This window comes from Nomia melanderi, chromosome 4, assembly GCF_051020985.1.
Source record: "Nomia melanderi isolate GNS246 chromosome 4, iyNomMela1, whole genome shotgun sequence".
NCBI classification, from domain to species: Eukaryota; Metazoa; Arthropoda; class Insecta; order Hymenoptera; family Halictidae; genus Nomia; species Nomia melanderi.
The window spans coordinates 9,069,943-9,091,159 of record NC_135002.1 but is presented as its reverse complement, the minus strand read 5'-3'; the positions used below and the strand labels follow the sequence as shown (position 1 = coordinate 9,091,159).

At 42.7% G+C, this 21,217-nt stretch overlaps 1 protein-coding gene across 4 annotated transcripts in view; it reads right to left on the bottom strand.

Moving 5' to 3' along the window:
• Positions 1 to 21,217, bottom strand: part of zfh2 (Zn finger homeodomain 2) — a 165,871-nt gene that overhangs the window by 85,394 nt on the left and 59,260 nt on the right. For all 4 annotated transcript variants that reach the window (XM_076367279.1, XM_076367280.1, XM_076367281.1 and 1 more), the window contains one exon: positions 20,731 to 21,211. In XM_076367279.1, coding sequence (XP_076223394.1) covers positions 20,731 to 21,211 — 481 coding nt within the window. The remainder of the gene's footprint in view (positions 1 to 20,730; positions 21,212 to 21,217) is intronic.

Sequence of the window (21,217 nt, the reverse complement as noted above, 5' to 3'; positions counted from 1 at the left end):
CTGACGCGGGCAGATTTACGGGCGGCTCGCCACGCAGACGAGCGTCTCTTTGCGGATTCTTGGGCTTCCACCGATATTATTAGCGATCGTGTCCTCTTTTTGATCCTGGTGGAAGGATGGAACCCCCTTTCTAGCCGTGGCCGAGCGTGGATGCGGCGGGAGGGTTTTTTTCGTGAGCACGTATAATGTGCTGGATAGACGTTGCTTGCTCGAAATCCTTCGAATCCTTTTTCCCTTGTTAGGGGCCAGCCGGGGTTTGAACGAGTACTCCAGCCCGTGTCGGTGGCACGGGGACCAACGGGGGAACGGAGGGTAGAAGGGGCCAGGGATGGGGCACGAATTTATTTCTTCTGCTTGCATTCCGTTTCTTCCCGATCCGTGCTACCAGACGATGACGAACATTTTAATGACATGCAGCCGGTCGCGCATTGTCGGTGGGTCTCGGGGAACCGCGTGTTCCCGTTTCGAATTTTCGATTCGAATCCCGACGGCTGGCCTCGCGCGGGTCTTACTTCGATCGGTGAATTCTTCGAGGAGGGCGTGAACGTATGAAATCTCACGTTTTTCGGATTTTTTGGAACGTTAGTATGATATTGCTAAAAATACAAGTGAAAAGTTTGACGTAATAATTCGTTTTTTGAAAATTGTGGGTGCATTTGGAATAGATTGTAAATAGTATCTGAATTAAAAGTATGACATTTTATTTTATTCTAGTGATAGTTGTTTGGAATCACGAGTTTCTTCGTGAAATTTTGGGAAACAAGGCATTCCAGCATGTTAAATGGGAAGTTACTTTTCTTCTTAAGGAACAGGATATTTGCTCGTGATGTAAATGAAAAATGGAGTGGTTGCGAGAATTTATTTGAAACTGGGTGCGCGATGTTTCGAAGATATTAATTTATGAAAATCTCTGAAGGGGAATTGATTGTTTGAAATTTTGAAGTGGTTAAGGATCTTTAAATTTAGCTGCTATCACGACGATCTTGATACGGGATTTACATACGGCTTGTACGAATGATCGTTACACGGAACGGACCCCTTCCTGTACTCTCGCCATTTATTATTTGGTACTTGTAGCGGCAAGAAACGCATAATTACACATAATTCCCGCGGTATTTATTATGCAGCGCTACGGTTGAGCCCGGCCATTCGGCCGGCCGTTCTGTGCCATTGTTCGCTAATCGATATCTTCTTCTCTATAGTAATACAAAGTATGCATGGAAGCTGCAACATTAATTTCTCTAATAACCTTCTCTTTCTAATAACATAAGAAGTAATCATACTCGAATACACTCAACTATATGAGCGTTACACATATTACAAACTACAACTACAGCCTCCTATTCCCTTGATCCTTCGAAAAATCTCGAAAAAATAAAGAAAACTCATCAGGAATCACATACCTATCTCAAAATTCAAAATTTCACCATACAAATATTGAATTCGAATATAATTTCTCACTACATAATTCAAGAAATATAAAAAGTCGACAGAATAACTTCTGTATCAAAATCATCGAAATGAATCCTCCGTACGTATTACCAAATTCCCCTATTAAAAAATCAGTTAACACTCAGATCTAACTTCGCAATGTAGCCAATTTAAAAGTCTCGAAGTCCCGATCTACCGCGGAAGAAATGTCAAACAAAAGCCAACACGAGCGGTGATCCGTGTTTGGCGGTGCCTAATCGGCCAGGATTCAGCGAGCGAGCGGTCCGCAGGGCCGCAATTCCTTCGTTGCAGCGTTCGAGCGCGACCGGCTCGACGCGTTCCATTTTCGAATTCACACGGTGGCGTTCGCGATTCTCGCGTGCCCCGCGGAATCTTATTGGCTATTCAGGCCACGATGCCTTAACCGCCCAGGATACGGTGCATAGGAGCCATAAAGCATCGAATACGGAGGCTTGTAGCGGGTTACAGATCCCGCGAGTTACCGTGTCCCTTACGGTAGGCATTACCGAGATTACAGGCGTGCTGTGTTCAGGCCTCTCCGAAGAGCAACGGATGAAAGAAAGGAGCAAAAGCCAGCCGCGTCCCGGCGAAAAGAGCGAGAAAACGAGCACGTAATAGCCCCTGCCCACCCTCAATCCCATATCCACGTAGTTGATGAGATAGCCCTTTACTACGCTAAGCAGCCCGACAACACTGGCCACCTCTCTGTCTCTATTAAAATCCGTGCGAGATAATCGCTCGGCCGATAATATGCCGCAAATCTGCGAATCCTCGCCAACTACCTGGGCTAACTCACCGACACGGGAACAAGTCGCCCTCCTCTTGGCTTCTCGTGGCATTTCGCGATTCGAATTTTAAGTACAAGTTTATACATTATTATTTACGCACCTTAGAAAACCAATTTCGATGCTGGCGCGATTCTGGTCGAACGTAATCTGTGGACTCTGCGTGTTCGTAGTGGTTTGTATGATGAACTTATTATTAGTGAAATTTGATAGAGTGGTGTTACTGAGAATGTTTATTATTATTATTCGTGTGTTTACTTATATTTGTTGCATTCTTATACTAGTTTTAATTGTACCGAATTTGTAAATTGAATGTTAGGAAAGATATTCATTGAAGAGATATCACATTGTTTATTTAGTCTGTTATTGTTCCAACGTATAAAGAGATGCTTTCATTGTTCTGATTTTCACAATGTTTTTCAACGCCGCCTTCTATGAATGCTTTTAAACAAACTTCCGAATCATTAGTTTGAATAAGCTGCTTGTGGATGTTCAGACGCGCCGCAAGATTTACGACCGGGAAGTGATCTACCATCGTGGAAAACTCGGTTACCCATGTTTGGCCGGCTCTGATTGGTGTAATATATGTGTGGTAATTATTTTGATCACGAGACTTTGTGGCTACGCTGATTGCGGTTCCGGAGATCCGTTGGGCGTGGGGAATTGGAGGCCGCTCGTCGTTTCTGCAAATTGCTCTTTGAATGCTCCAGTTATACGCTCCACGCCTTTACAGGCAGCTGCGGACAGCTCTAGAAACCACGAGACCGTATAGAAAATTCCACATTTTTAATACAGGTAACTTAATGTATTCGTTCCGATTTTAATTCGATTTGAATCACTCGGTATAGGAAATGATAGGAAGAACACTTCTATCCGACATTTCTACACTTATATCATAACCTTCTTGAAATTATACAAATTCTCGAAATCGTGGAAATTTGAAGAAATTAATTTACTCGGTGGTTAAATTAAACTTACAAAGACGAATGTCGCCGTATCGTCGACGTTAGAGTTTAATGTTCAGAATCGAAACTTGTAAACGTATAATTTAATTATTCCAATAACCAATGATGTAATTAATCTTGTATAAAATAGGTTAAAATAGGTTTTTTAATATCACAACAAACTGTAGTTAGAAGGGGTTAAATTAAAAGGAACGAGAATATCGCAGGATTCCTCATTTCGGTCCAATAATTCATTGAACAGCTCGAATCACCGCAGAAGAAGCGTAAAACAAATTGACAAAGATTAAGATAAGATTTCCAGCATCGGATCCTTTATTTTCCTTTTCACATATAAGTTACAAATTTCCCGGCATCCGTTTTACTTACAAGAAATTCGCGTAATAGGAGTGGCGGAAAAATTCCATTCGAGATCCGGGTTCGAATAAAGCTCGCGAGCGAAGCGAAATTGTTCCAGAGCGTAGGATGTGTGGCTCTCGTATGAGTTTGATCGAAAGATATCTCACGCCGGGAAAGGAATAATTCAGCATAAAGGGGAGAAGACGGCGGACCCGATGGATACTCCGAAAATAAGTAAAAAGAATCGCGGTGCGAGTTTTCCTCGTTTCTGCCTAACAAGCTCCGCACGAGCTTCCACCCGTTAGTCACACATTTCTACAAGGGATGTATTTCCTTATTCGAACGGCGGATACGGGAGATACGTATCTTCTGGTTATTAATGTACGTCTGCTACCCCCGTTACCAACCCCCGGCCACTCATTCCCCGGACGGACTTTGAAACCGTGGAAGGGCTGGAATGCCAAGAATATCGGAAACTGCGCGAAGAAGCATTTTCCACGGCGGTTCTCAAATTATGTTTCAAACCGTTATTCCGGAGATGTTTGTAATAAAGCTGCGGATTGTTTATATTGCGTCCATCCATAAATAATGCGGTTTTATTATATATCTCTTTTATTTTTAAAGATACAGATAAACGAAACTGTTCTCAATCTAAAACATATTCCCCTTCATTATCTATAAATTGTCTAAATTGTCAATTATTACATTATAATTGCTTTAACAGTATTTACGGGATGACTCGATATATTAGTAACGCAGAATTTGATAAAATTAAAATGTTGATGAAGTCTTGGAGACTGCGTGGAGAAATATTTACACGGTGATTTTTCGAATTACATTTTTAACCGATATTCTGGAAATATTTGTAACGTTTAATATTTTTAAGAGGAATTTTATAAAAGTTTAATATTATGAAGTTATTAGGATGAATATAAAATTATCAGTGTGTATAATAAAATTTTGTTCGACGATCGAGTCAAAGATGCGATTGTAATTAATTGCGATTAAAAGTATGAATTAAAAGTAACGAATAGGTGGATAATACGTGAAGCACAGCGCGTTTTGTAATCAATAATTTGTATTTAAATTTGAATTATTTGCTATATTCTACATTTATGGAAAATGCTGACAGCTGTAAAGTCCACGCGACCTTGAGGGAAGTCTTGAGAATTACCTGCAGCAATGAACGATACTTAAGAATCTTCATATTCTTGAAGACGAATTTATACAAATAAGAATAAAGTAGAAACATAATTCTTCTATCAAGATTTCTTAAACGCGCATAAAGTTTCATATTTTATTCAATTTCGCACATTCTATTATACTACAAACGTGTAAAATCCGCAATCAACGCGTCACTTCCCTTCATATTGCAATTCTTTTATACAGCGGTGTATTTTATACTTTCTCCTTGCCGGGAAACGTTAAAATGTGAACGGCAATGAACAGTGTTTAAATATTATTAGCGATAAATCAGAAAGTGGCGGGGAAGAATGAGTTACAACATTATAAATTAATGATTTTATGTACGCGTCGATCTACTACAAGAGATATCTTCTGAGTGACACTCACCGGATTGAGTACCGACTGTTGTTCATAAAAAAAAAATAATTTCTAACGATTAATATAAACTAATAATTTTCTGCACGTATTAATCTCTAATTGAGAAAAGTATTTTCTTCGACTGATATAATCCAGATCTAGCAACGTTTTTCATAAAACAAAATAATTTCTAATTAATAGCATAAATTAATAATGTTATGCACGTATTGATCTCTAAGTGCAGAACGTATTTTCTTAGAATGACACTTTCTGGATTAATTATCTATTATCGACAAAAAGAAGAATTAATTTTTAATAAATAATATAAATTAAGCATTTTATACACGTGTTGATCTCGAAGCGCAAAAGATATTTTCTCCGAGTGACACTCCCCGGATTGAGTATCGCTGTTCATAAAAATAACTCTGTATTGATCACACTTGAGAAGCCTCCCACCCTGGCCAAGATATGAATTCCTAATACGCGATGCGCCCCCCTCACCCCCGCTGAATCTCTTATCGACGCCGGCAAGCCCGAAAAACTTTGTTACGTTCGACGTTTCTGGCGGCGATCCAACGGCGATCACAACCATCTTTAATTCCTTTCTTCGTCTACCCCCAGTGATTCGCGTCCCGAAACATCTCGTTATCATAACTAATCTAAAAAAGATCCCTGTAAACTCTATTTATGTTTCTGTTTATTGAACCCCTCCGGATTTAACAGTGATAGATAACTCGGATAGAGCTTAAACATGTTTTACACAGAAAATGCATTAACTCGTAATCACGAGATGCTTTCCACTAATACGTGTTCGTAACAAGTAGAAACATTTCAGTGAGTTTCCAAGACACATCATTTCCATCCTTGTCAAACAAATTTGAATTTCCATTTTACTAAATATTTGCTTGCAAACGGTTCTTGATATAATCCTGGTTTATTTGGTATAAATTAATATTACCAATGCGATAAATTGTTTCGCCGTATAAAAATTCAATGGTCGCAGGATTGATTGATTTCTCAATACCTTTAACCCTGGCATGGTCCTCAATTTTTCTATACGTTTCGCACATCATTAAAACATCCATGATCTAATCAGAATTTTCTTGCACTATCATCAAACTTAAAAACATCTGTAGCAGAATCAGGATGCAAATGTATCAGAGAAGTCTAAACAAATCGGTAGTCACAAAATAAAGAGACGATAGCGTCAAATAGATCCGAATTACAGCAAAATTAAACGATTTGATTAGAACGACGGAGTCACCCTTGCCACGGGAATAAATTACGCTCGGTGGATTAACGATTTCACTTTGAAATTCAAGGGTGCAACCAACGACGCCGCAGTTTGTCACACTGGCGTCGGAACGACAGCGGCCTACCGAATTATCCGAATAATTGTGGACGGAGGAGGCGGCCGAGCAATCTGCCGCGGAAACAATAATGTCAGGACCGGGCCCGTCATTAGCCGGCCAGCGGAGTTATTATAAGCGAGTTAGGAGGACGGCGGCGAGCGTAACGTTCCGCCGCCCCGAGAAAAAGGAAACGACAGGCAGGAAAACCTGCTCGAAATGGGAAAGGAAGAGTCGCGCTTTCTTTGTCGGCCCCACCGAGATGAAAAGGAAATGCCGTTGGCCATTTGCAACAGTGTCCAGTGATTTTCTATAATCAACTAAATTATGCCTGATTTCAATTTCGTTCTAACTATCTCGACCAAGCATTCCGCCGTCTTTTAAATTCGCGCCAGTCGTGTAACGTGAAATGTTCAGGTTATTTATCGTCCATTTCGAAGCGGTTTGCAAACTGTAAAATAAATCGGGCTAATTTTCTATGGATGCGAATAAAAAGAAAGTTGATTAATGAAATAGAAGCTACCAGATAAAAGAAATTGTTTAAAGATGCATAAAGTGCATCGTTATCTTCCTGTTCGATCCTTGATAGGGTCTTTCCTATTCACGTGTGATTTCACACAATTTCCCTTCGCTTCGTTATGTATTCCTTAATCAACGCTTATCAATCTGTAACCTTAACACAAATTACACGTGTTACTAGATCCAACGATCGAGTTATTATCAGCAATAAACCACAGACCAGCATTTTTTACTCTTGAAAATTACCTTTCACATCAAAGAAACAACCAATTACTGATTTAAACGTAGCCACGAATACTTAAAATTTCATTTACCAAGAACCTATTAATCTTTTCGACTGCGAATGCTTAACGCTCGATAACTCATTAAAATTACTTCCAAACAAAGGAAACAAGAACGACATATTGAGGTTCGCTTATACCATGATTCAAATATTAAAAAGCTTTACAACTGGAATCACTGCTATACGAAAATCCTAGTAGTCGTTAGTGGTCACCTTGATCAAAAGCATTAAGTGCTAATTATTGTACAGTGTTCCCCGATCGTACTTGATTCGTATAAAAACAGAACCGGTCCGAATACTGCGCGCTGTAGAGCCGTTCCATAATTTTCGTTGTTTGGTCAGGCGATTTGAGTCGGCCTGTAACTAACCGTATTTGTGGCGTACACGGCCACGGGCGACGACGAATAACTACGTGGCAACGTCACGTAGCAGACCGCGGCCGGGTCTCGTCGCCGTTCCTTCCATCACGGCGGTTCAACTCGAAAATCGCGTTTCCACGACGCGCCCGTCCGGGTACAAGGTAGGAAGATCAGGGTAAGGAGTGCATTAAAGTGGATTACGCCGACCGAAGTCCGACGTGAACCGTGATGAACAGCTTGATGGCAGTCACGTTTCACGCTCCCGAAGAATCGCGACATGATCCCGAGAAAATTATTTAAACTGGTCGGCGTCCCTTCCGGCTCGCGGTCCACCGACGAAAAGATTGAGGCCCCGGCCACGCCGCGGAAAGGAAATGAGTTTGCGCCTCGGTCTGGATTCGACGGTTGCCTGGAATATTGCGGTGACCGGCGAAGAAGCGTTTTTATCAAGGACTTTTTCGTAAACGTAGTTCTAACCATTTGTCTTATAATATCGTGTTAGACTTGTGACAATCGTTTCGAATAGAAGTAAATGTAACTGTTACTATACTCGCTTGAGTTGAAATGAAATATCATTTTTCCATTGTCGATTCTCCTACTGTCGATCATTGTAGTAAATGCAGACAGGGGGTACAAAGTTCCCTTCTTCTAATGAATTTTTAATGGTAAAGTAACTTCAGCCAGCGCAGTTGTAAAATAAATCATAAGACAAGGGTTAATGAGCCAATGATAAAAAAGTGCAGCTGTTCTATCGTTTATTGTATGAATAACATTCGATTTATGGAGGATATGAAAGTAGATATGAAATTAATAATTCAAACTTAATTGCGTTTTAAAGAATATATGAACGAGAAGTATATAACGCGGGGGGACAATGGAGCTCAATGACCCCACCATCAAGTTTAAGACCCCGATCGATCGAATCCCATGAAACCATTCTTTCCCGCAAGAACGAACTCCCTAGATCTTACAATTTTGATACCCCGCGTACACGAAAAAACCGTTTTCCAACGGACGGAGACAATATCTTCATCTCGAGGAGCGTTACAAAGTCCACGTAACACGTTTACGCAACGCTCGGCAGCGAGCGACGCGAACAACACGGGCCCGAACAAAAATGCGTCCATTGTGAGGATCCTCGGAGGATCAGATTCACAGAATCACGCGCGGCGCGTCATTTATCATCCAGTTTCAATTTATTCGCGTGATGCCGGCCGTATAAAAGTTCGCCGAACAATCGTCAGCGGCACGCGGAGCCTCGGATCTATCGTTGTTTCGGCTCGATGCGGCTCGTTAGGATCATCCACCTTGCCGATCACAGGACCATACCCGGTTCGCTGGCTCTCCCTCTCTTTCTCCCATTTCCCCTCTCCGTTTCTCTGTCTCTCTCCCTCTCCGCCTTTCTCCCCGTTTTTCTTTTCTCTTGTCAAGCCCGTTTCATCCTGAATGGTGGCGCGGAATGCAGTAAAGCAAATAGGCTCCTCTCGCGGGCGAATAGCTAATTACGCTTCTTGGTATTCCTGTTTCTGGTTAGGCAGGCAGTCAGCAACAGTCAGCAGCGGGGGCAGCGGCGGCGGCGGAGGCGGTTGCGGGGGAGAAGGGAAGCCCGGCGAGCCTAGGCCGAAGGAATTACAAGCTAATCCTGAACTCGTAGGAGGACACGAGCGACCGCGGTCACCTGACGACGACGAGAACGAACCCTCCCAGCGGTATCCCTCTTCCTCGTCCTTTTTGGTATGCCTCCTCCTCGTCCTTCCCCCCTCTAGCGGGCTCGGAGCACCGCCGCCACCACCTATCGCGCTCTCTTCATCCCGCTTTTCCTTCTCGGTCCGCGTAATGGCGTTGTTTAATGTTTAATCATAGCCGCCGCGTACTCGGAGTATAATCAGAGTATAATTCAGGCAACAACATCAACCACCGCCGTCAGCCGGCGTCTTCGGCCGCGGATCCTTGCGATCTGCGGTCGCAGCCGTAGGACCCTCGGCTACCGAGCCACCACCCGTGCACCCGGCTACGTGTACCTCCTTACCGAGGCATCCGCGAGATTCGCCGTGCCCTACGGTGTGCACGCTGTTACCCCGGGTCGTGAAAAATTCGGAACACGGCCTCCTCGGTAATGTTGATACTGAGACTGCCGGATGGGTGAAAATGACACGTTCACGAATTATTCTTCGGGAGTTGTTGGGGAGATAATGGATGGTTTTAGGGGAAAGTGATAGAGATATTGTTTTGGTACGTTGGAGTGTTGATAGGCAGTTTTTGAATGACTTATTGTTTAAGCTTTACGCTGAGATTCTATTTTGAACAGTTTTAGATAATTATTTGATAGGAAGATAGATGTTGCATAGGTATTATACATGTAAAATTCTTATAACGTGTTAACTTTTATAAAACTTGGATGCTTTTGTGAAGATGTATAGTAATGTGTAGTAATAGATTAGTGTTATTTATTTATATTTCTCAACTCTGTAGAAGGTTGTTGGCTTTTTAAAAAGAGAATTGTGGAGTTATTAATCCTGACACTAAAAGTGTCGTTAAGTTTTTTACAATTGAATTTCTGTGAAAACGTGAATCAACGTGCACCGAAATAATTATTCAGTATTCAGCGGATCTCAAATATTTATACTTATTTTCTTGTTGAAACTTCAAATGTAAACACGTGCTTTCCAAATCACGTGACTCAGATACATATTTCAAGCTGGCATTAAATACGAGTCCGAAGGACGATTTACTCCACGTGCGAGCGATGCCGTATCTTGTATACAAATGACAGAGTTCGACACAAGAGATCTTTGATTGCCACGACTGGTAGATTTAAATACGGTTAACATTGTATCCATTGTACTGTTACAATTTTTCTATTACGCATTGGAACGCAACACTGAGGTGTATTACGTCTAATTTGTGAACATTATGAATAATGTGAAATAATGATAGATTAAGGCCACATATATCATAGAACCATTAATGTGTTTAATGCAACGCGAATCGCACGTTTCATTCTGTTCTGCATTACTGTCAGTCAAATATTAATAAAGCATTACCAATGACTTTATGTGCTCCATTTTTCTATACACTTCAAATCTCAACTGACAAGAAGTTAAAGCAATATTTACTGTAAATATTTATTAACTTTTGTTGAGCGCGATAGTGACACAATAAAATATGTTCTTATTGTCTTTCCGATAATAAAAAAATGTCTCGTACAGAGGAACTATCAATTTACGAAAGACAAATGTTCTTCGATACAATAAACAATGCGTAACTTAAATAGTATCGTATAGTTTCTACTCGTTTACAATATTATCTATAAAACTGTCTCCTTTGTATACGGTTACCGTTTCATTTATCCAATTTTATTCGTACGAAAATACGAAATTTTATTGGGATAACGCAAAAACTTCGTTAACTATATTTTCCGCCAAAGCATTCTGTAAAACGGGAACGGATAATACAAGAAGCAAGGGCACAGCGATTTTCTCAACGTCCATTGCGTGAAAGATTTAATTGAAATAATCCGAACGATGCGAAATGTAATGTCTTCGTAAAAGTTCTCGTCATAGAAGATAGCACGCGAAACTGTAACACTATAAAATTTCGATAATTAGCGTCCGATTCTTTTGTATTGCTGACTGCCCGTCCACATCAAGATACCGAGCGAGTTTACTCTTTTTTGATTGCCTCAAGGTCCATCGGTACTTGCATCGTGCCGAGTCATGCGTGGAACTCCCGGCATCATTGCCATAACTCGTCTCGCCGTGTTGCCTTCGTGGAGTTTATGGTACCATCGTTCTCCGCCCGTAACAATTCGGTCGCCTTGGCATCATCCACGCACAATTGCGGTGAAATTTTTGCGGTGCATCCAGTCGCGTTGGAACGGTGATGAATTATTGTCACAATTTTTATTAATTTCGCGGAAGGGAATTACGTTCAATGTTACAGCCGCCTATCATTTCTCGGAGAATGGGAATTGGAAATAGAACATACGCTACAGTTGGAAATTATTCTCGGTTTACCGACCAACTTTCTGGCATTAATATAATATTCTTTTATTTGCCAATTCGTAAGCACACATTATCAGTTGTGTAGCGAAACCTTACAATTTTATAATTTTATCTTCGGCAACAGAAGATCTCGAAATCACCATAATTACATACCGAAATGTATTGAATGTTCCCGTGTCTTCCTTCCTTTTTGTTGCTCGTTGTGCTTATATTATTAAAATAATTGGAAACTACTATTAAATTGAATAAATAAACTGGCCTTCCGAACATGCTTTCCATTATTTTCCTGTAAGATAATATACCATGAAATGGTATAACCACAACACTATACACGCCGAAGAATGAGGTCTTATTTCTCTCAATTTACTTCGCCACAATATTTTCTTACCAGCAACATAATGAAGCCGAATCATTAAAATGGTTCGTTTATAAATCTCAGGAAAGTGAAAAGAAAACCAGTTCAGAGGCGATCGCGGAACACGTTACCCCCTACATTCTCGCGAAACAGTCGCACCGATGAGATAAAAGCGAAACGATCCGTGGGCAAAAAGAGTCACTGCCATTTCGCCGGTCGCCCGGAACCAATTTTTCTAACGAGTTTCTCCGTCCGAGCAATCTTTGATCGCGCTACTTGAACACCTGTCGACCGTTCCGGAATCGTTTTCGCGGCGTCGGGGTCACCGAAAGCGGCGCGACGCCACCAGAAAGCGTTGTCGGACGCGGTACCGGCGCTGATTCATTCAAATCCTCGGGTTAAAAGGAAAATATCCAAAGACAGTTTGTTATTGATCAACAGAAAGAAAACTGTTAGTATTTTTAAAGTAACAATAATACTTATTAAAAAATAACAGTATTGTGAATAATAGTAATATTAAAAAATAATAGTATTCTTAATGTCAGTGGTATGAAAAGAGAATAGTAATAAAAACTAGTCCGTACTTCGAAATTTTTAGGATATAATTAGAAAGATAGAATTGCAACAGAGAAATGTTTCCTAATAAATTCTATAATTCTATAGAAAAAAATATTCACCGATACTTGCATCTTTTTACCTTCGATTTTCGACTTTTTTTCTCTTAATGGTACGATCTGTACCACTATACGGTGTTGGATACAACGTGGCATGTTATAGGCGAGCATTAGAGTGACCAGTAGTCAACCGGTAAGTTTTTTTGCCGGATTCCAGTAGCGCCTCCGAAAAAGTACGGCGCGGAAGGAAGAGAAGTCCCGGCCCCTCTGTAGTTCGCTGGTTTTACTAGCTTATTCACGAATGGACTCTCCCGTGACTCGTTTCACGCCATCTCCTCTCAGCACCTCAGCCCGACGCGAAGTCTACCTGGGCCAAGGGCCAAATGAAATTCTTCCCGGAATTTCTCGTTACACACGCCCGCGCTCGCCGAAAGTAAACAACCCGAGAAACGCTCTATCGAATTCGAACTTCACAGAACGTTTTAACACGTCCGACACGGTCGCAATTCTTTCTACGGTCTGAAACATTTCTTCATGGAAGAAACATCGTTTCTCTGATGATATGCTAAGTGAACTGAATCATGTTAGAGTCCGTGTCAAAGAATGATCATTAAATCTGACGAATCTTGACTTACGGCTCTCCGTTCTCTGATAAACAAGCTGAACTAATTTTAATGGACGTTGAAAAGAGAAATGAAGAAACTTTATTCTCATTTTAGAATTTACGACATACTTATGAAGAAAAAATCTCTCTCAAAGTTAAATGAACCTAGTCCGAGAAAGGAATAATTCGTTCCAACGGTTCGAGCTCGATATAAAAATCAGTATCCGATAAACAACACGCAATTAATCCTCGCCAACCTCGCATTCGTTGCACCGAAGATTCGAAACCCGTCCCCACGGAGTCGTTAACCTCCCGGCAGTCCCAAAAACTCAATTAACAAATAAACCTACCTACAGCCTAGCCGCCGGGTTTCCATCTTTTTCATTCGAGATAAAGGCGAAAAAAAAAGAGAACGCGTCGTCGACGATTACCGCAACCCCGGGTCGAGCTGGCAGCCCCTGCAGCAATATTTTTTTCGGCTCCCTTCTCCACGGATCCAGGTCTGATCTCTGTACCCCGGTATGAGTCACATAATAGTTCCTCGACGCCGGGCCCTAATGATTTATGTCTTTAGCCGAGTTTTATGTATTTCTGTGCAATGCGCGAGACTCCGGTGTTTCTCTTCTTTTATTTTCTGCTTTTTTTTCACGTTCTCACCCCGTTGTCGGAGCGGAAGGCAGAGAGGGACAGGAGAACGATCAAGGGGGAAGAAGAACCATAAAGCGTTGCCGGGCCCGGTACTGCTTTTCGCTGCTACGGCTAACTACGCTGCCTATATAGATCGATATAATTAATAGCTCTGCCGTGTATCGGGTAACATATGGCCTGGGACACGGCAGAAGAAAGGAGAAGGACATGGAACGCGGACGGTTAACAGAGAGGAGCACGGTGGGAGGGGGCGAGGGGAGGAGGAGGAGCTGGGAGAGAGGCGGAGGAGGAGAAAAAGGACGCTAGGAAGTGGGAGAGACGAACCGATTCGAAATACTCCTCCGTTCGCCGCCACCTTAGAGTCGACCGTGCGGTCCTAGCGTTCGAAGCCGAAGGGATTAAAGGCGAATAAACGAGGACCGCGAAGAGGGTACCCCGACGTTCCCGGTGGAACAGAAAAAAGGAAGGCTCGAGCACCTCGCGGCATGCTAATTCTTACCTGGTGGCGTCCCCAAGGCCCTTTCCACCGGGAGAGATCCTCTACCCGAGTGAACTCGTTCGGGCTGTCGATTCTACGACCACTCTCGGACGCTACCGTGATTTCGGATCGCGTGGGACGTTTCGATGTAAACACGCGTATTTGCGACCTGACGGAACGCAGGTACCGCAGGGGTGGTTCGTTAACTGGTAGTGTGAGACGCGCCACGCGCTGCCCTCGGCTTGTGTATAGCCTGCACCGTAGGGAGATTACCTAACCCCTTGCACTACTTTGATGTGTCTTACTGGTGATAGGAATTTTCGAGTTGGATGTCGTAAGTGAGACTCGAAATCACTTTTCAGGGTGAAAGTAAATATTATGAGTGAGATATTAGTTGATATTGATGTACGGTAACTAACGATTAAATATAAATCATTCTTTGGGATTATCAGCTGGAACTGGTGGGAATATTTGAATGGATGAAGCGGCTTGTTGGATGGTACGAAGGAAATTGAGATTTTGTTTTGGTGATAGTAGATCAAGTTTCTTATTAGGCAGGGTGTTCTGCAAATGGTTCGATAAGATGGAATATGATTCCAAATGAAAGTGTGGAATATGTAATTTGAGACTATATTTTTGAAAGGAAAGATTGTCGCGTGGGTAAATTAAAATATTGTGCTTATCTGGAATTTGGTTTATGAGCTTAAGATTTATGGTAAATGTTTTGTCACTGCAAATATTTCTTATCTGTTCTTCACTTTTTTTTGTAGAAGTTTGGGAGGAAAGATAAGTGGGGCCATTAAAGTAAACGAAGTTTCTTTGATATCTATTAGTTCCCGAGGTTTTAAGATAAAGTTGTTTTTCTTGGACGTTCAACATACAGATGACCGATCAACGATTTCGGAAAGCTAAATGAGTCTAGCCTTACTCGAATAGTTTCTGGGAAACAATGAATTAATGATACAAAATGATATATGTACCGAAAAGTAATATAGTAATTTGAAAAATAATTTCCAAAGTCAGTACGAAAACAGTTATCCCAATAATCCTAACGAAATACTCCGTAAAACCATCAACCTTACGCATAACGCCAGACACAAAGACTTCAAAAAACTACCGAATAATTATACAATCGATTATTTATGTATTAAGATCGTACGAATAAAATTACACTCATCAATCCTACGTCCCATCTGTTATTCGTATAAAACTTTGTTCACCGCTGACCTATGTAATAGCACGGAAATCGAGAATAAACAGTTACGTAACCGCAATTACAAATTCAACCAGCTAATTAGGCCTCGTTTCATGCGTAGGAAGCTACCCCCGATGAATTCTCCGTGAGAAGGACAGCTAATTGGATCGCAGAGGGTATTCGAGGGTGATGCCTGTTGTTTGCTCACGATCACCGGCCACGTATATACGTACTACGTATCCCCGGTCCCGCGACTTTCGTGCGAGCCGTCGGTGCCGGTAACAAAAAGAATGTCCAACCCTCAGAGATCAGTTATCATTTGCATTCCCCCGTCGACGGTGCCACGTGCCTGCCATACGAGTCGTTTACACACCCTGCGCGCACGCGAATCAACAGCGTCCTTTTGTGCGGCTCGTCCTGTGTTTTGCATAATTTCACAAATCGCGCGTATAAAATCGTTCTCCCCCCGCCCCGGTACAAAACATACCAGTATTTTTCGTGTCGCGGGCCTGTCGCGACCCTGGGGCCACCTCCTTGCGTTAACACACGGTATTTTCAGAATAACGTGTGCAGCACCGGCCCATTGTAGAATATGACACGTGGCTCGTCACGAGCCACCGAGAGAAAGCTAAAGAAAAAGAGAGAGAGAGAGAGAGAGAAAGAGAGAAAGATAGAGAGGGAGAGAGAAGGAAAGAGAGAGAGAGAGAGAAAGGGTTCGCGTCATGAATTTTTACGCGCCTCTCCAATTTTTCGGGGCTGCTTCTAGCGAACTACCCCCTTCACGAAATGAAAGGTAAGAGATTCTTTTTCAGACACGTGACTAGGGATCACCTTGAATATTCTATGTCTTCCGGTACTCTGGAATTGGATCATTTGCTATTCCAGATGGAGGTGATTGTGCGAAGACGATATAATATCGTTACTTTAAGATGCAGATTCCTTTCATACCTACCGGATATTCATATGCTTATTTCGAGATGAATATTTTTCGAAGGTATGAACGGATTTTTAAGAGCTTTTCGAGATTAGAGTAATGGCATTGTGATCTTGTGTTGAAGAAACGCAATGTCTGTTGTGAACTAATATTCTATTCATAGCGTGTAATTGTTGTAACCCGACAATGCAATTCTTGCGTTCCCGACCTGGCGTATAGGTTATATTCAATTAGGAATAGCTGCGATTATTTTATCAATGAATCTCACGAGTGACCAACGTGAATTAACCCTTTACACTCGAAAGTTTTTCTCTAGTGTTATTCGATATTTTCCAATGAGGTATAGATGAGAATCTTTGAAAGTGACTAATGAGAAAACATAAATTAATAACATAAGCTATGTTATTTCAATATTTCACGTACTGACGCACTATACAAATCTTATTCTATATAAAACTTTATAATTTTGTTATATCAAAACGAGAGTCATTTCTCAAATGCAAAAGGTTAAGAACACACGATTCATCACGGATTCGTTCTCAAACTCCATCCAAGATATGTTAATAAAAAGGAAGGGACGATCTTATTAAAAACGAGTTTCATCCACAGATTTCACGCGTGAAATGTTTACGCGGAGGCTAAACAAAGGATTATTAGATTTACAAGGAATACCTCGCCTTTGTCGTGACTGCCGTACAAAGGGGTGAGGGGGACGGGGCGGCCGAGTTGAAATGCGCCGACGGCTCGGTCGTCACTATGGAATCAATTTTCCGAGTGAATATCCGAACCCTTTGTTCTCGTTTTCCTTCGACGTGTCTCATTCCATTCAGCCCGTGAATCGCGTCCTTTGGGGAATTTCGTTCGGCCGATGGTGTCGGTGGCAGTGAACGGGCCCGTCAACGCCGACCATGACCGTGTGTACAATGGTGCCCGCAACTCGCAATCATCCGCCCTCCCCCACGCATCGCCGTGTATAGATCGCCTCCATTGTTGTACCGGAGACGCCTCGAAAAAGTACCGCGACTAATTACCGGCCGGCCGATCGACAAAACCTTAGAAAGTCAGCCTATAAGTCACGTAACAATTACGAAGTCATCGTTGTCAATAGCCGTACACTCCGCTTCCCCTTCGTCCACCAGCCCCTCGCGTGCCTATTGTTTTTTCAGCAGTAATTGAAATCTACCAAGTGGGTCCGTGGGATTAAGCAACTTCGGATTCCAAACCCGAGTCCGAGGAAACACGAATGAAATTTTTTTAGCTACGTCGAACTACCGAATTAACTCTTCGCCGGTCGTGTTTTTTTGTCGCGCAGCTTGTCACCTAACGCCGAGATCCTGCGGGAGATCGTTTTTGTTTGCTGTTTGGAAACTGATAGGAACGTTATTACTTCAACTGTGGAGCATAACATTTGTTTGGTTTCATTGGATATTGAGAAATGGTTTCTTTCGACACGATGCATTAGAGATGAGTGCAGGAGGTTCATTTTAATGGTGTGCAGTGGGCCTGAGAACTTCACGTTTACGTGACATCAAGCGAAAAATGGTTGCACTTACTCTACAATTGATCTGTTTCGTGATTCAACCTGGGAAACATGTGATACTCGTTTACCATCAAACTATGAAACTTTTTCCTTTTATAGTAATATAGGTATTCCCTGGTACTATTCGTACATTGTACGAATCCCGTTTAATTTCCTCTTAGCGCACCATCACGAGGACAGTTAGCTAACGCTAGGAGCAATCGACGTCTCACACTGTCGATTAGCAAACGATTTTTCAGTTGCACGACGTCCATCATCTATCCCGTTTCCTCTTTAGCGTCGCGCGTTGCTCACACGCTTCTCGTGCGGCGTAATAATGACTAGATTCTCGACTAGAGACTCGTGTGCGCTCAATTGGCGAGAATACTATGAAATGCGGTTGATTTCGACGCCGACAATCATTGTAATAACGCGGTCTATCGGTCGTCGAACGCCATCGTCGTGAACCGCGTCGAACGCGGTATCAAGCGTGCATGAGAACTTACCAGAACAGGTAACAACGAGAAAGAAAATCAGGGCGGAGGGATGAAATACAGGACAAACGGATGAAAACTTCAAATAAGAGACAAACCAAAGATTAATCTTATGATAGTATAGCTTTATTTTAGACTAGAACGGAAAAATAATATAATATTATTAATATAAAATAATAATAATAATAATTATTAATAATAATAATAATTAATAATAAGAAGCTATATACACAAAAAATAGTAGGACCGACATACAATAACATTGTATCTTGTGCGTGTAACCGTATGGTTGTGTGTTGAGTGCGTAGATCTCCGTCTGTATGTGCGCGCGTTCGTGTGTACGTACGTGTTAATGTGTGGTGTCAAACTTAATCAACGCGTGTCCCGTGCTTGTACGGTGGCAATGCAACCGTATGTTCCGTGTAGACGTGTGTGGATTTTGTGTGTGTGTGTGTGTGTGTTTGCGTCGGCGAAGGGAAATAAAAAGCGAGAAACGGAGCCACACCCTTGTCAGCTACGAACGCGTGGTCACGCGCGTGCGCTCGAAATCTAAATGAAACCATCGGAAACAATTAAAAATGGGAACGACAGAAACAAAAACATGTAAACGAGAGACACGAGAAGGGACAATGGTGAAGAAGCGAGATGGAAAGTAATGCACGTCTGATTGATCAAAGTCGAGACGTGTCGCGTATGAGGACGAGTATGTACGCGTGTATCCTCGTTTTCGATGGCGTGCTGCAGGCGAGAGTGTGGCTATCACAAAAAGGGAACTCATAAATAAACTAACGCATAAAATAATAATAATAATAATAATAATAATTAATAATAATAATAATTAATAATAATAATAATAATAATAATAATAATTAGTACTAGCCCTGATTAAAATCGATGTCGTCGTAAATGGCAAATAGGATTCTGTCGCGTCGCGAGGACTCACAAACAGGGGATGCAAAGGAGGGTGTTGATACGAGACGTGGCTAGGTATGGGGATGATGAAGGACAATAAAACATGGGGGATGATTAAATGTGCGCGAAACGCGCAGTTAATCCGTGAATGGATCGTGCGTATTGGAGGCCAGAATCGGGACCGTTCTTAGGCAAAAGGGGCCCTATCCGGGCCTCAAAACGAAAAACAGTGTGAACGCTCGCGAAGTATTTACAGCGTTTAGGCGTAATGTGCTAGGAGCATGTGTTGGATGGGTTCTCTCACCGTATAGGATGACACGGTGTTGGAATGGCTTCGCGGATAATGACGACGAAGAGATGACGGTGATAATGATGAAAATGACGATAATAATAATAATCAAAATAAAAATAATAATATTAATAATATTAATAATGTAAAATCGAAACAGGGAGAAACAAAGATGAAAGTTTCGGTGAGGGGGTTGATTAGACAAAGGGAGCGGGAGGGGCGGGGCGGGGCGGGGGTGATACTTTACTACGCTACGTAGGAAATTAAAGGCAATGTATTCTCCGTTCTTTCTGGCTATACTATAATGCATCAAACGCTTCGAGTAATAGTCGAAATGGATAGTACTAAGGATCCATTATAAAATATAATAATAAAGTTCGTAATAATCTGTATCTCTCGGGTTACGATGAACGTCTATTTTTAAAAGCTAATTGCTCGATGCACGTCCTCTCTCTTAACTCACTTGCATACACTTCCTCTTCTTCTTTCGCGCTCTTTCTCTCCTAAATTCTCTTTCTTTCTCTTACACGCACGTATACATGCACACACGCTTTCTCTCTCTCTCTCTTTCGCCCTTTCGCATTCTATGTTTTACGCTAGAATAGTCATCTGATAGGAACTTTCAGTATTGCCTAGCTCTGGGTATATTATATTCGCACTATACATGTAAAGATCTCTCGAAACATCTCCGTATAATAATTCCATAGTTTCGACGGGCGGCCCCCTAGAGTATCACACGGGCCGAATTGTACAGCTGTACGCTTACACGCGCGGTGTACGAACGAAGAGTCACGTGCATAACATACAACGACGACGTGGCTCGCGCAAGTTCGAAATTCAGGCTCTCGATCGAACATTAAAAAGAAACGAAAAAAAAAACGAAAGACGAAGAAAAGAGATTCTTGCACGTTCCCGGGACGAGAAGTTTCGTCCTGGCAGTCCAGGAAACGCGAAAAGAAAAGAAAAACGAATATCCTTTGTCCTGGGGATCAACGAAAAAAACACGAGCTCGTCGCGGGCGATTTCACCGAATTTCGAACAAGACGCGTGTCGAACGGTCGCTTACGAGTCTAAGAGGTCAGCGAGGCACTCACCGGGCGTGGTGGTAGCCGTGCTAGGCGTCGCGGCACCCGGGTGTTGCTGCTGCTGCGGCTGGAACATCGCCGTGGGGTGAAGGAACAAGGATCCGTACATCATATTTTCGTCCGACTGCTGTTGCTGGCTGGTCTGCTGGCCGGCTGGGCCGACCACCGACGCATTCCCCATTCCCGCCGCGGCGGCAGCTGCGGCTGCGGCTGCGGCTGCTGCGGCCACGTTCCCGGCAGGGGTGATCGGCGCGCCGGGCGTCGGCGGCACCAAGCTGCCCTCCTCGACGGCGACGCGCACCGACTCGATGTGCCGTCGCGAGAACACGTGCTCCTGGAGCGGCGACTTCGCCGAGTACCGGACCGAGCAGAGCCTGCACTCGTCGGGCCCGGTCGGGCCGCGGTGCGGCTGCACGGCCGAGCCCTCGGCCGGCAGTCCTGCCGCCAATCTAGCTTTCTTTTCCTTGGCGCGGGCGTTCTGGAACCAGACCTGTAG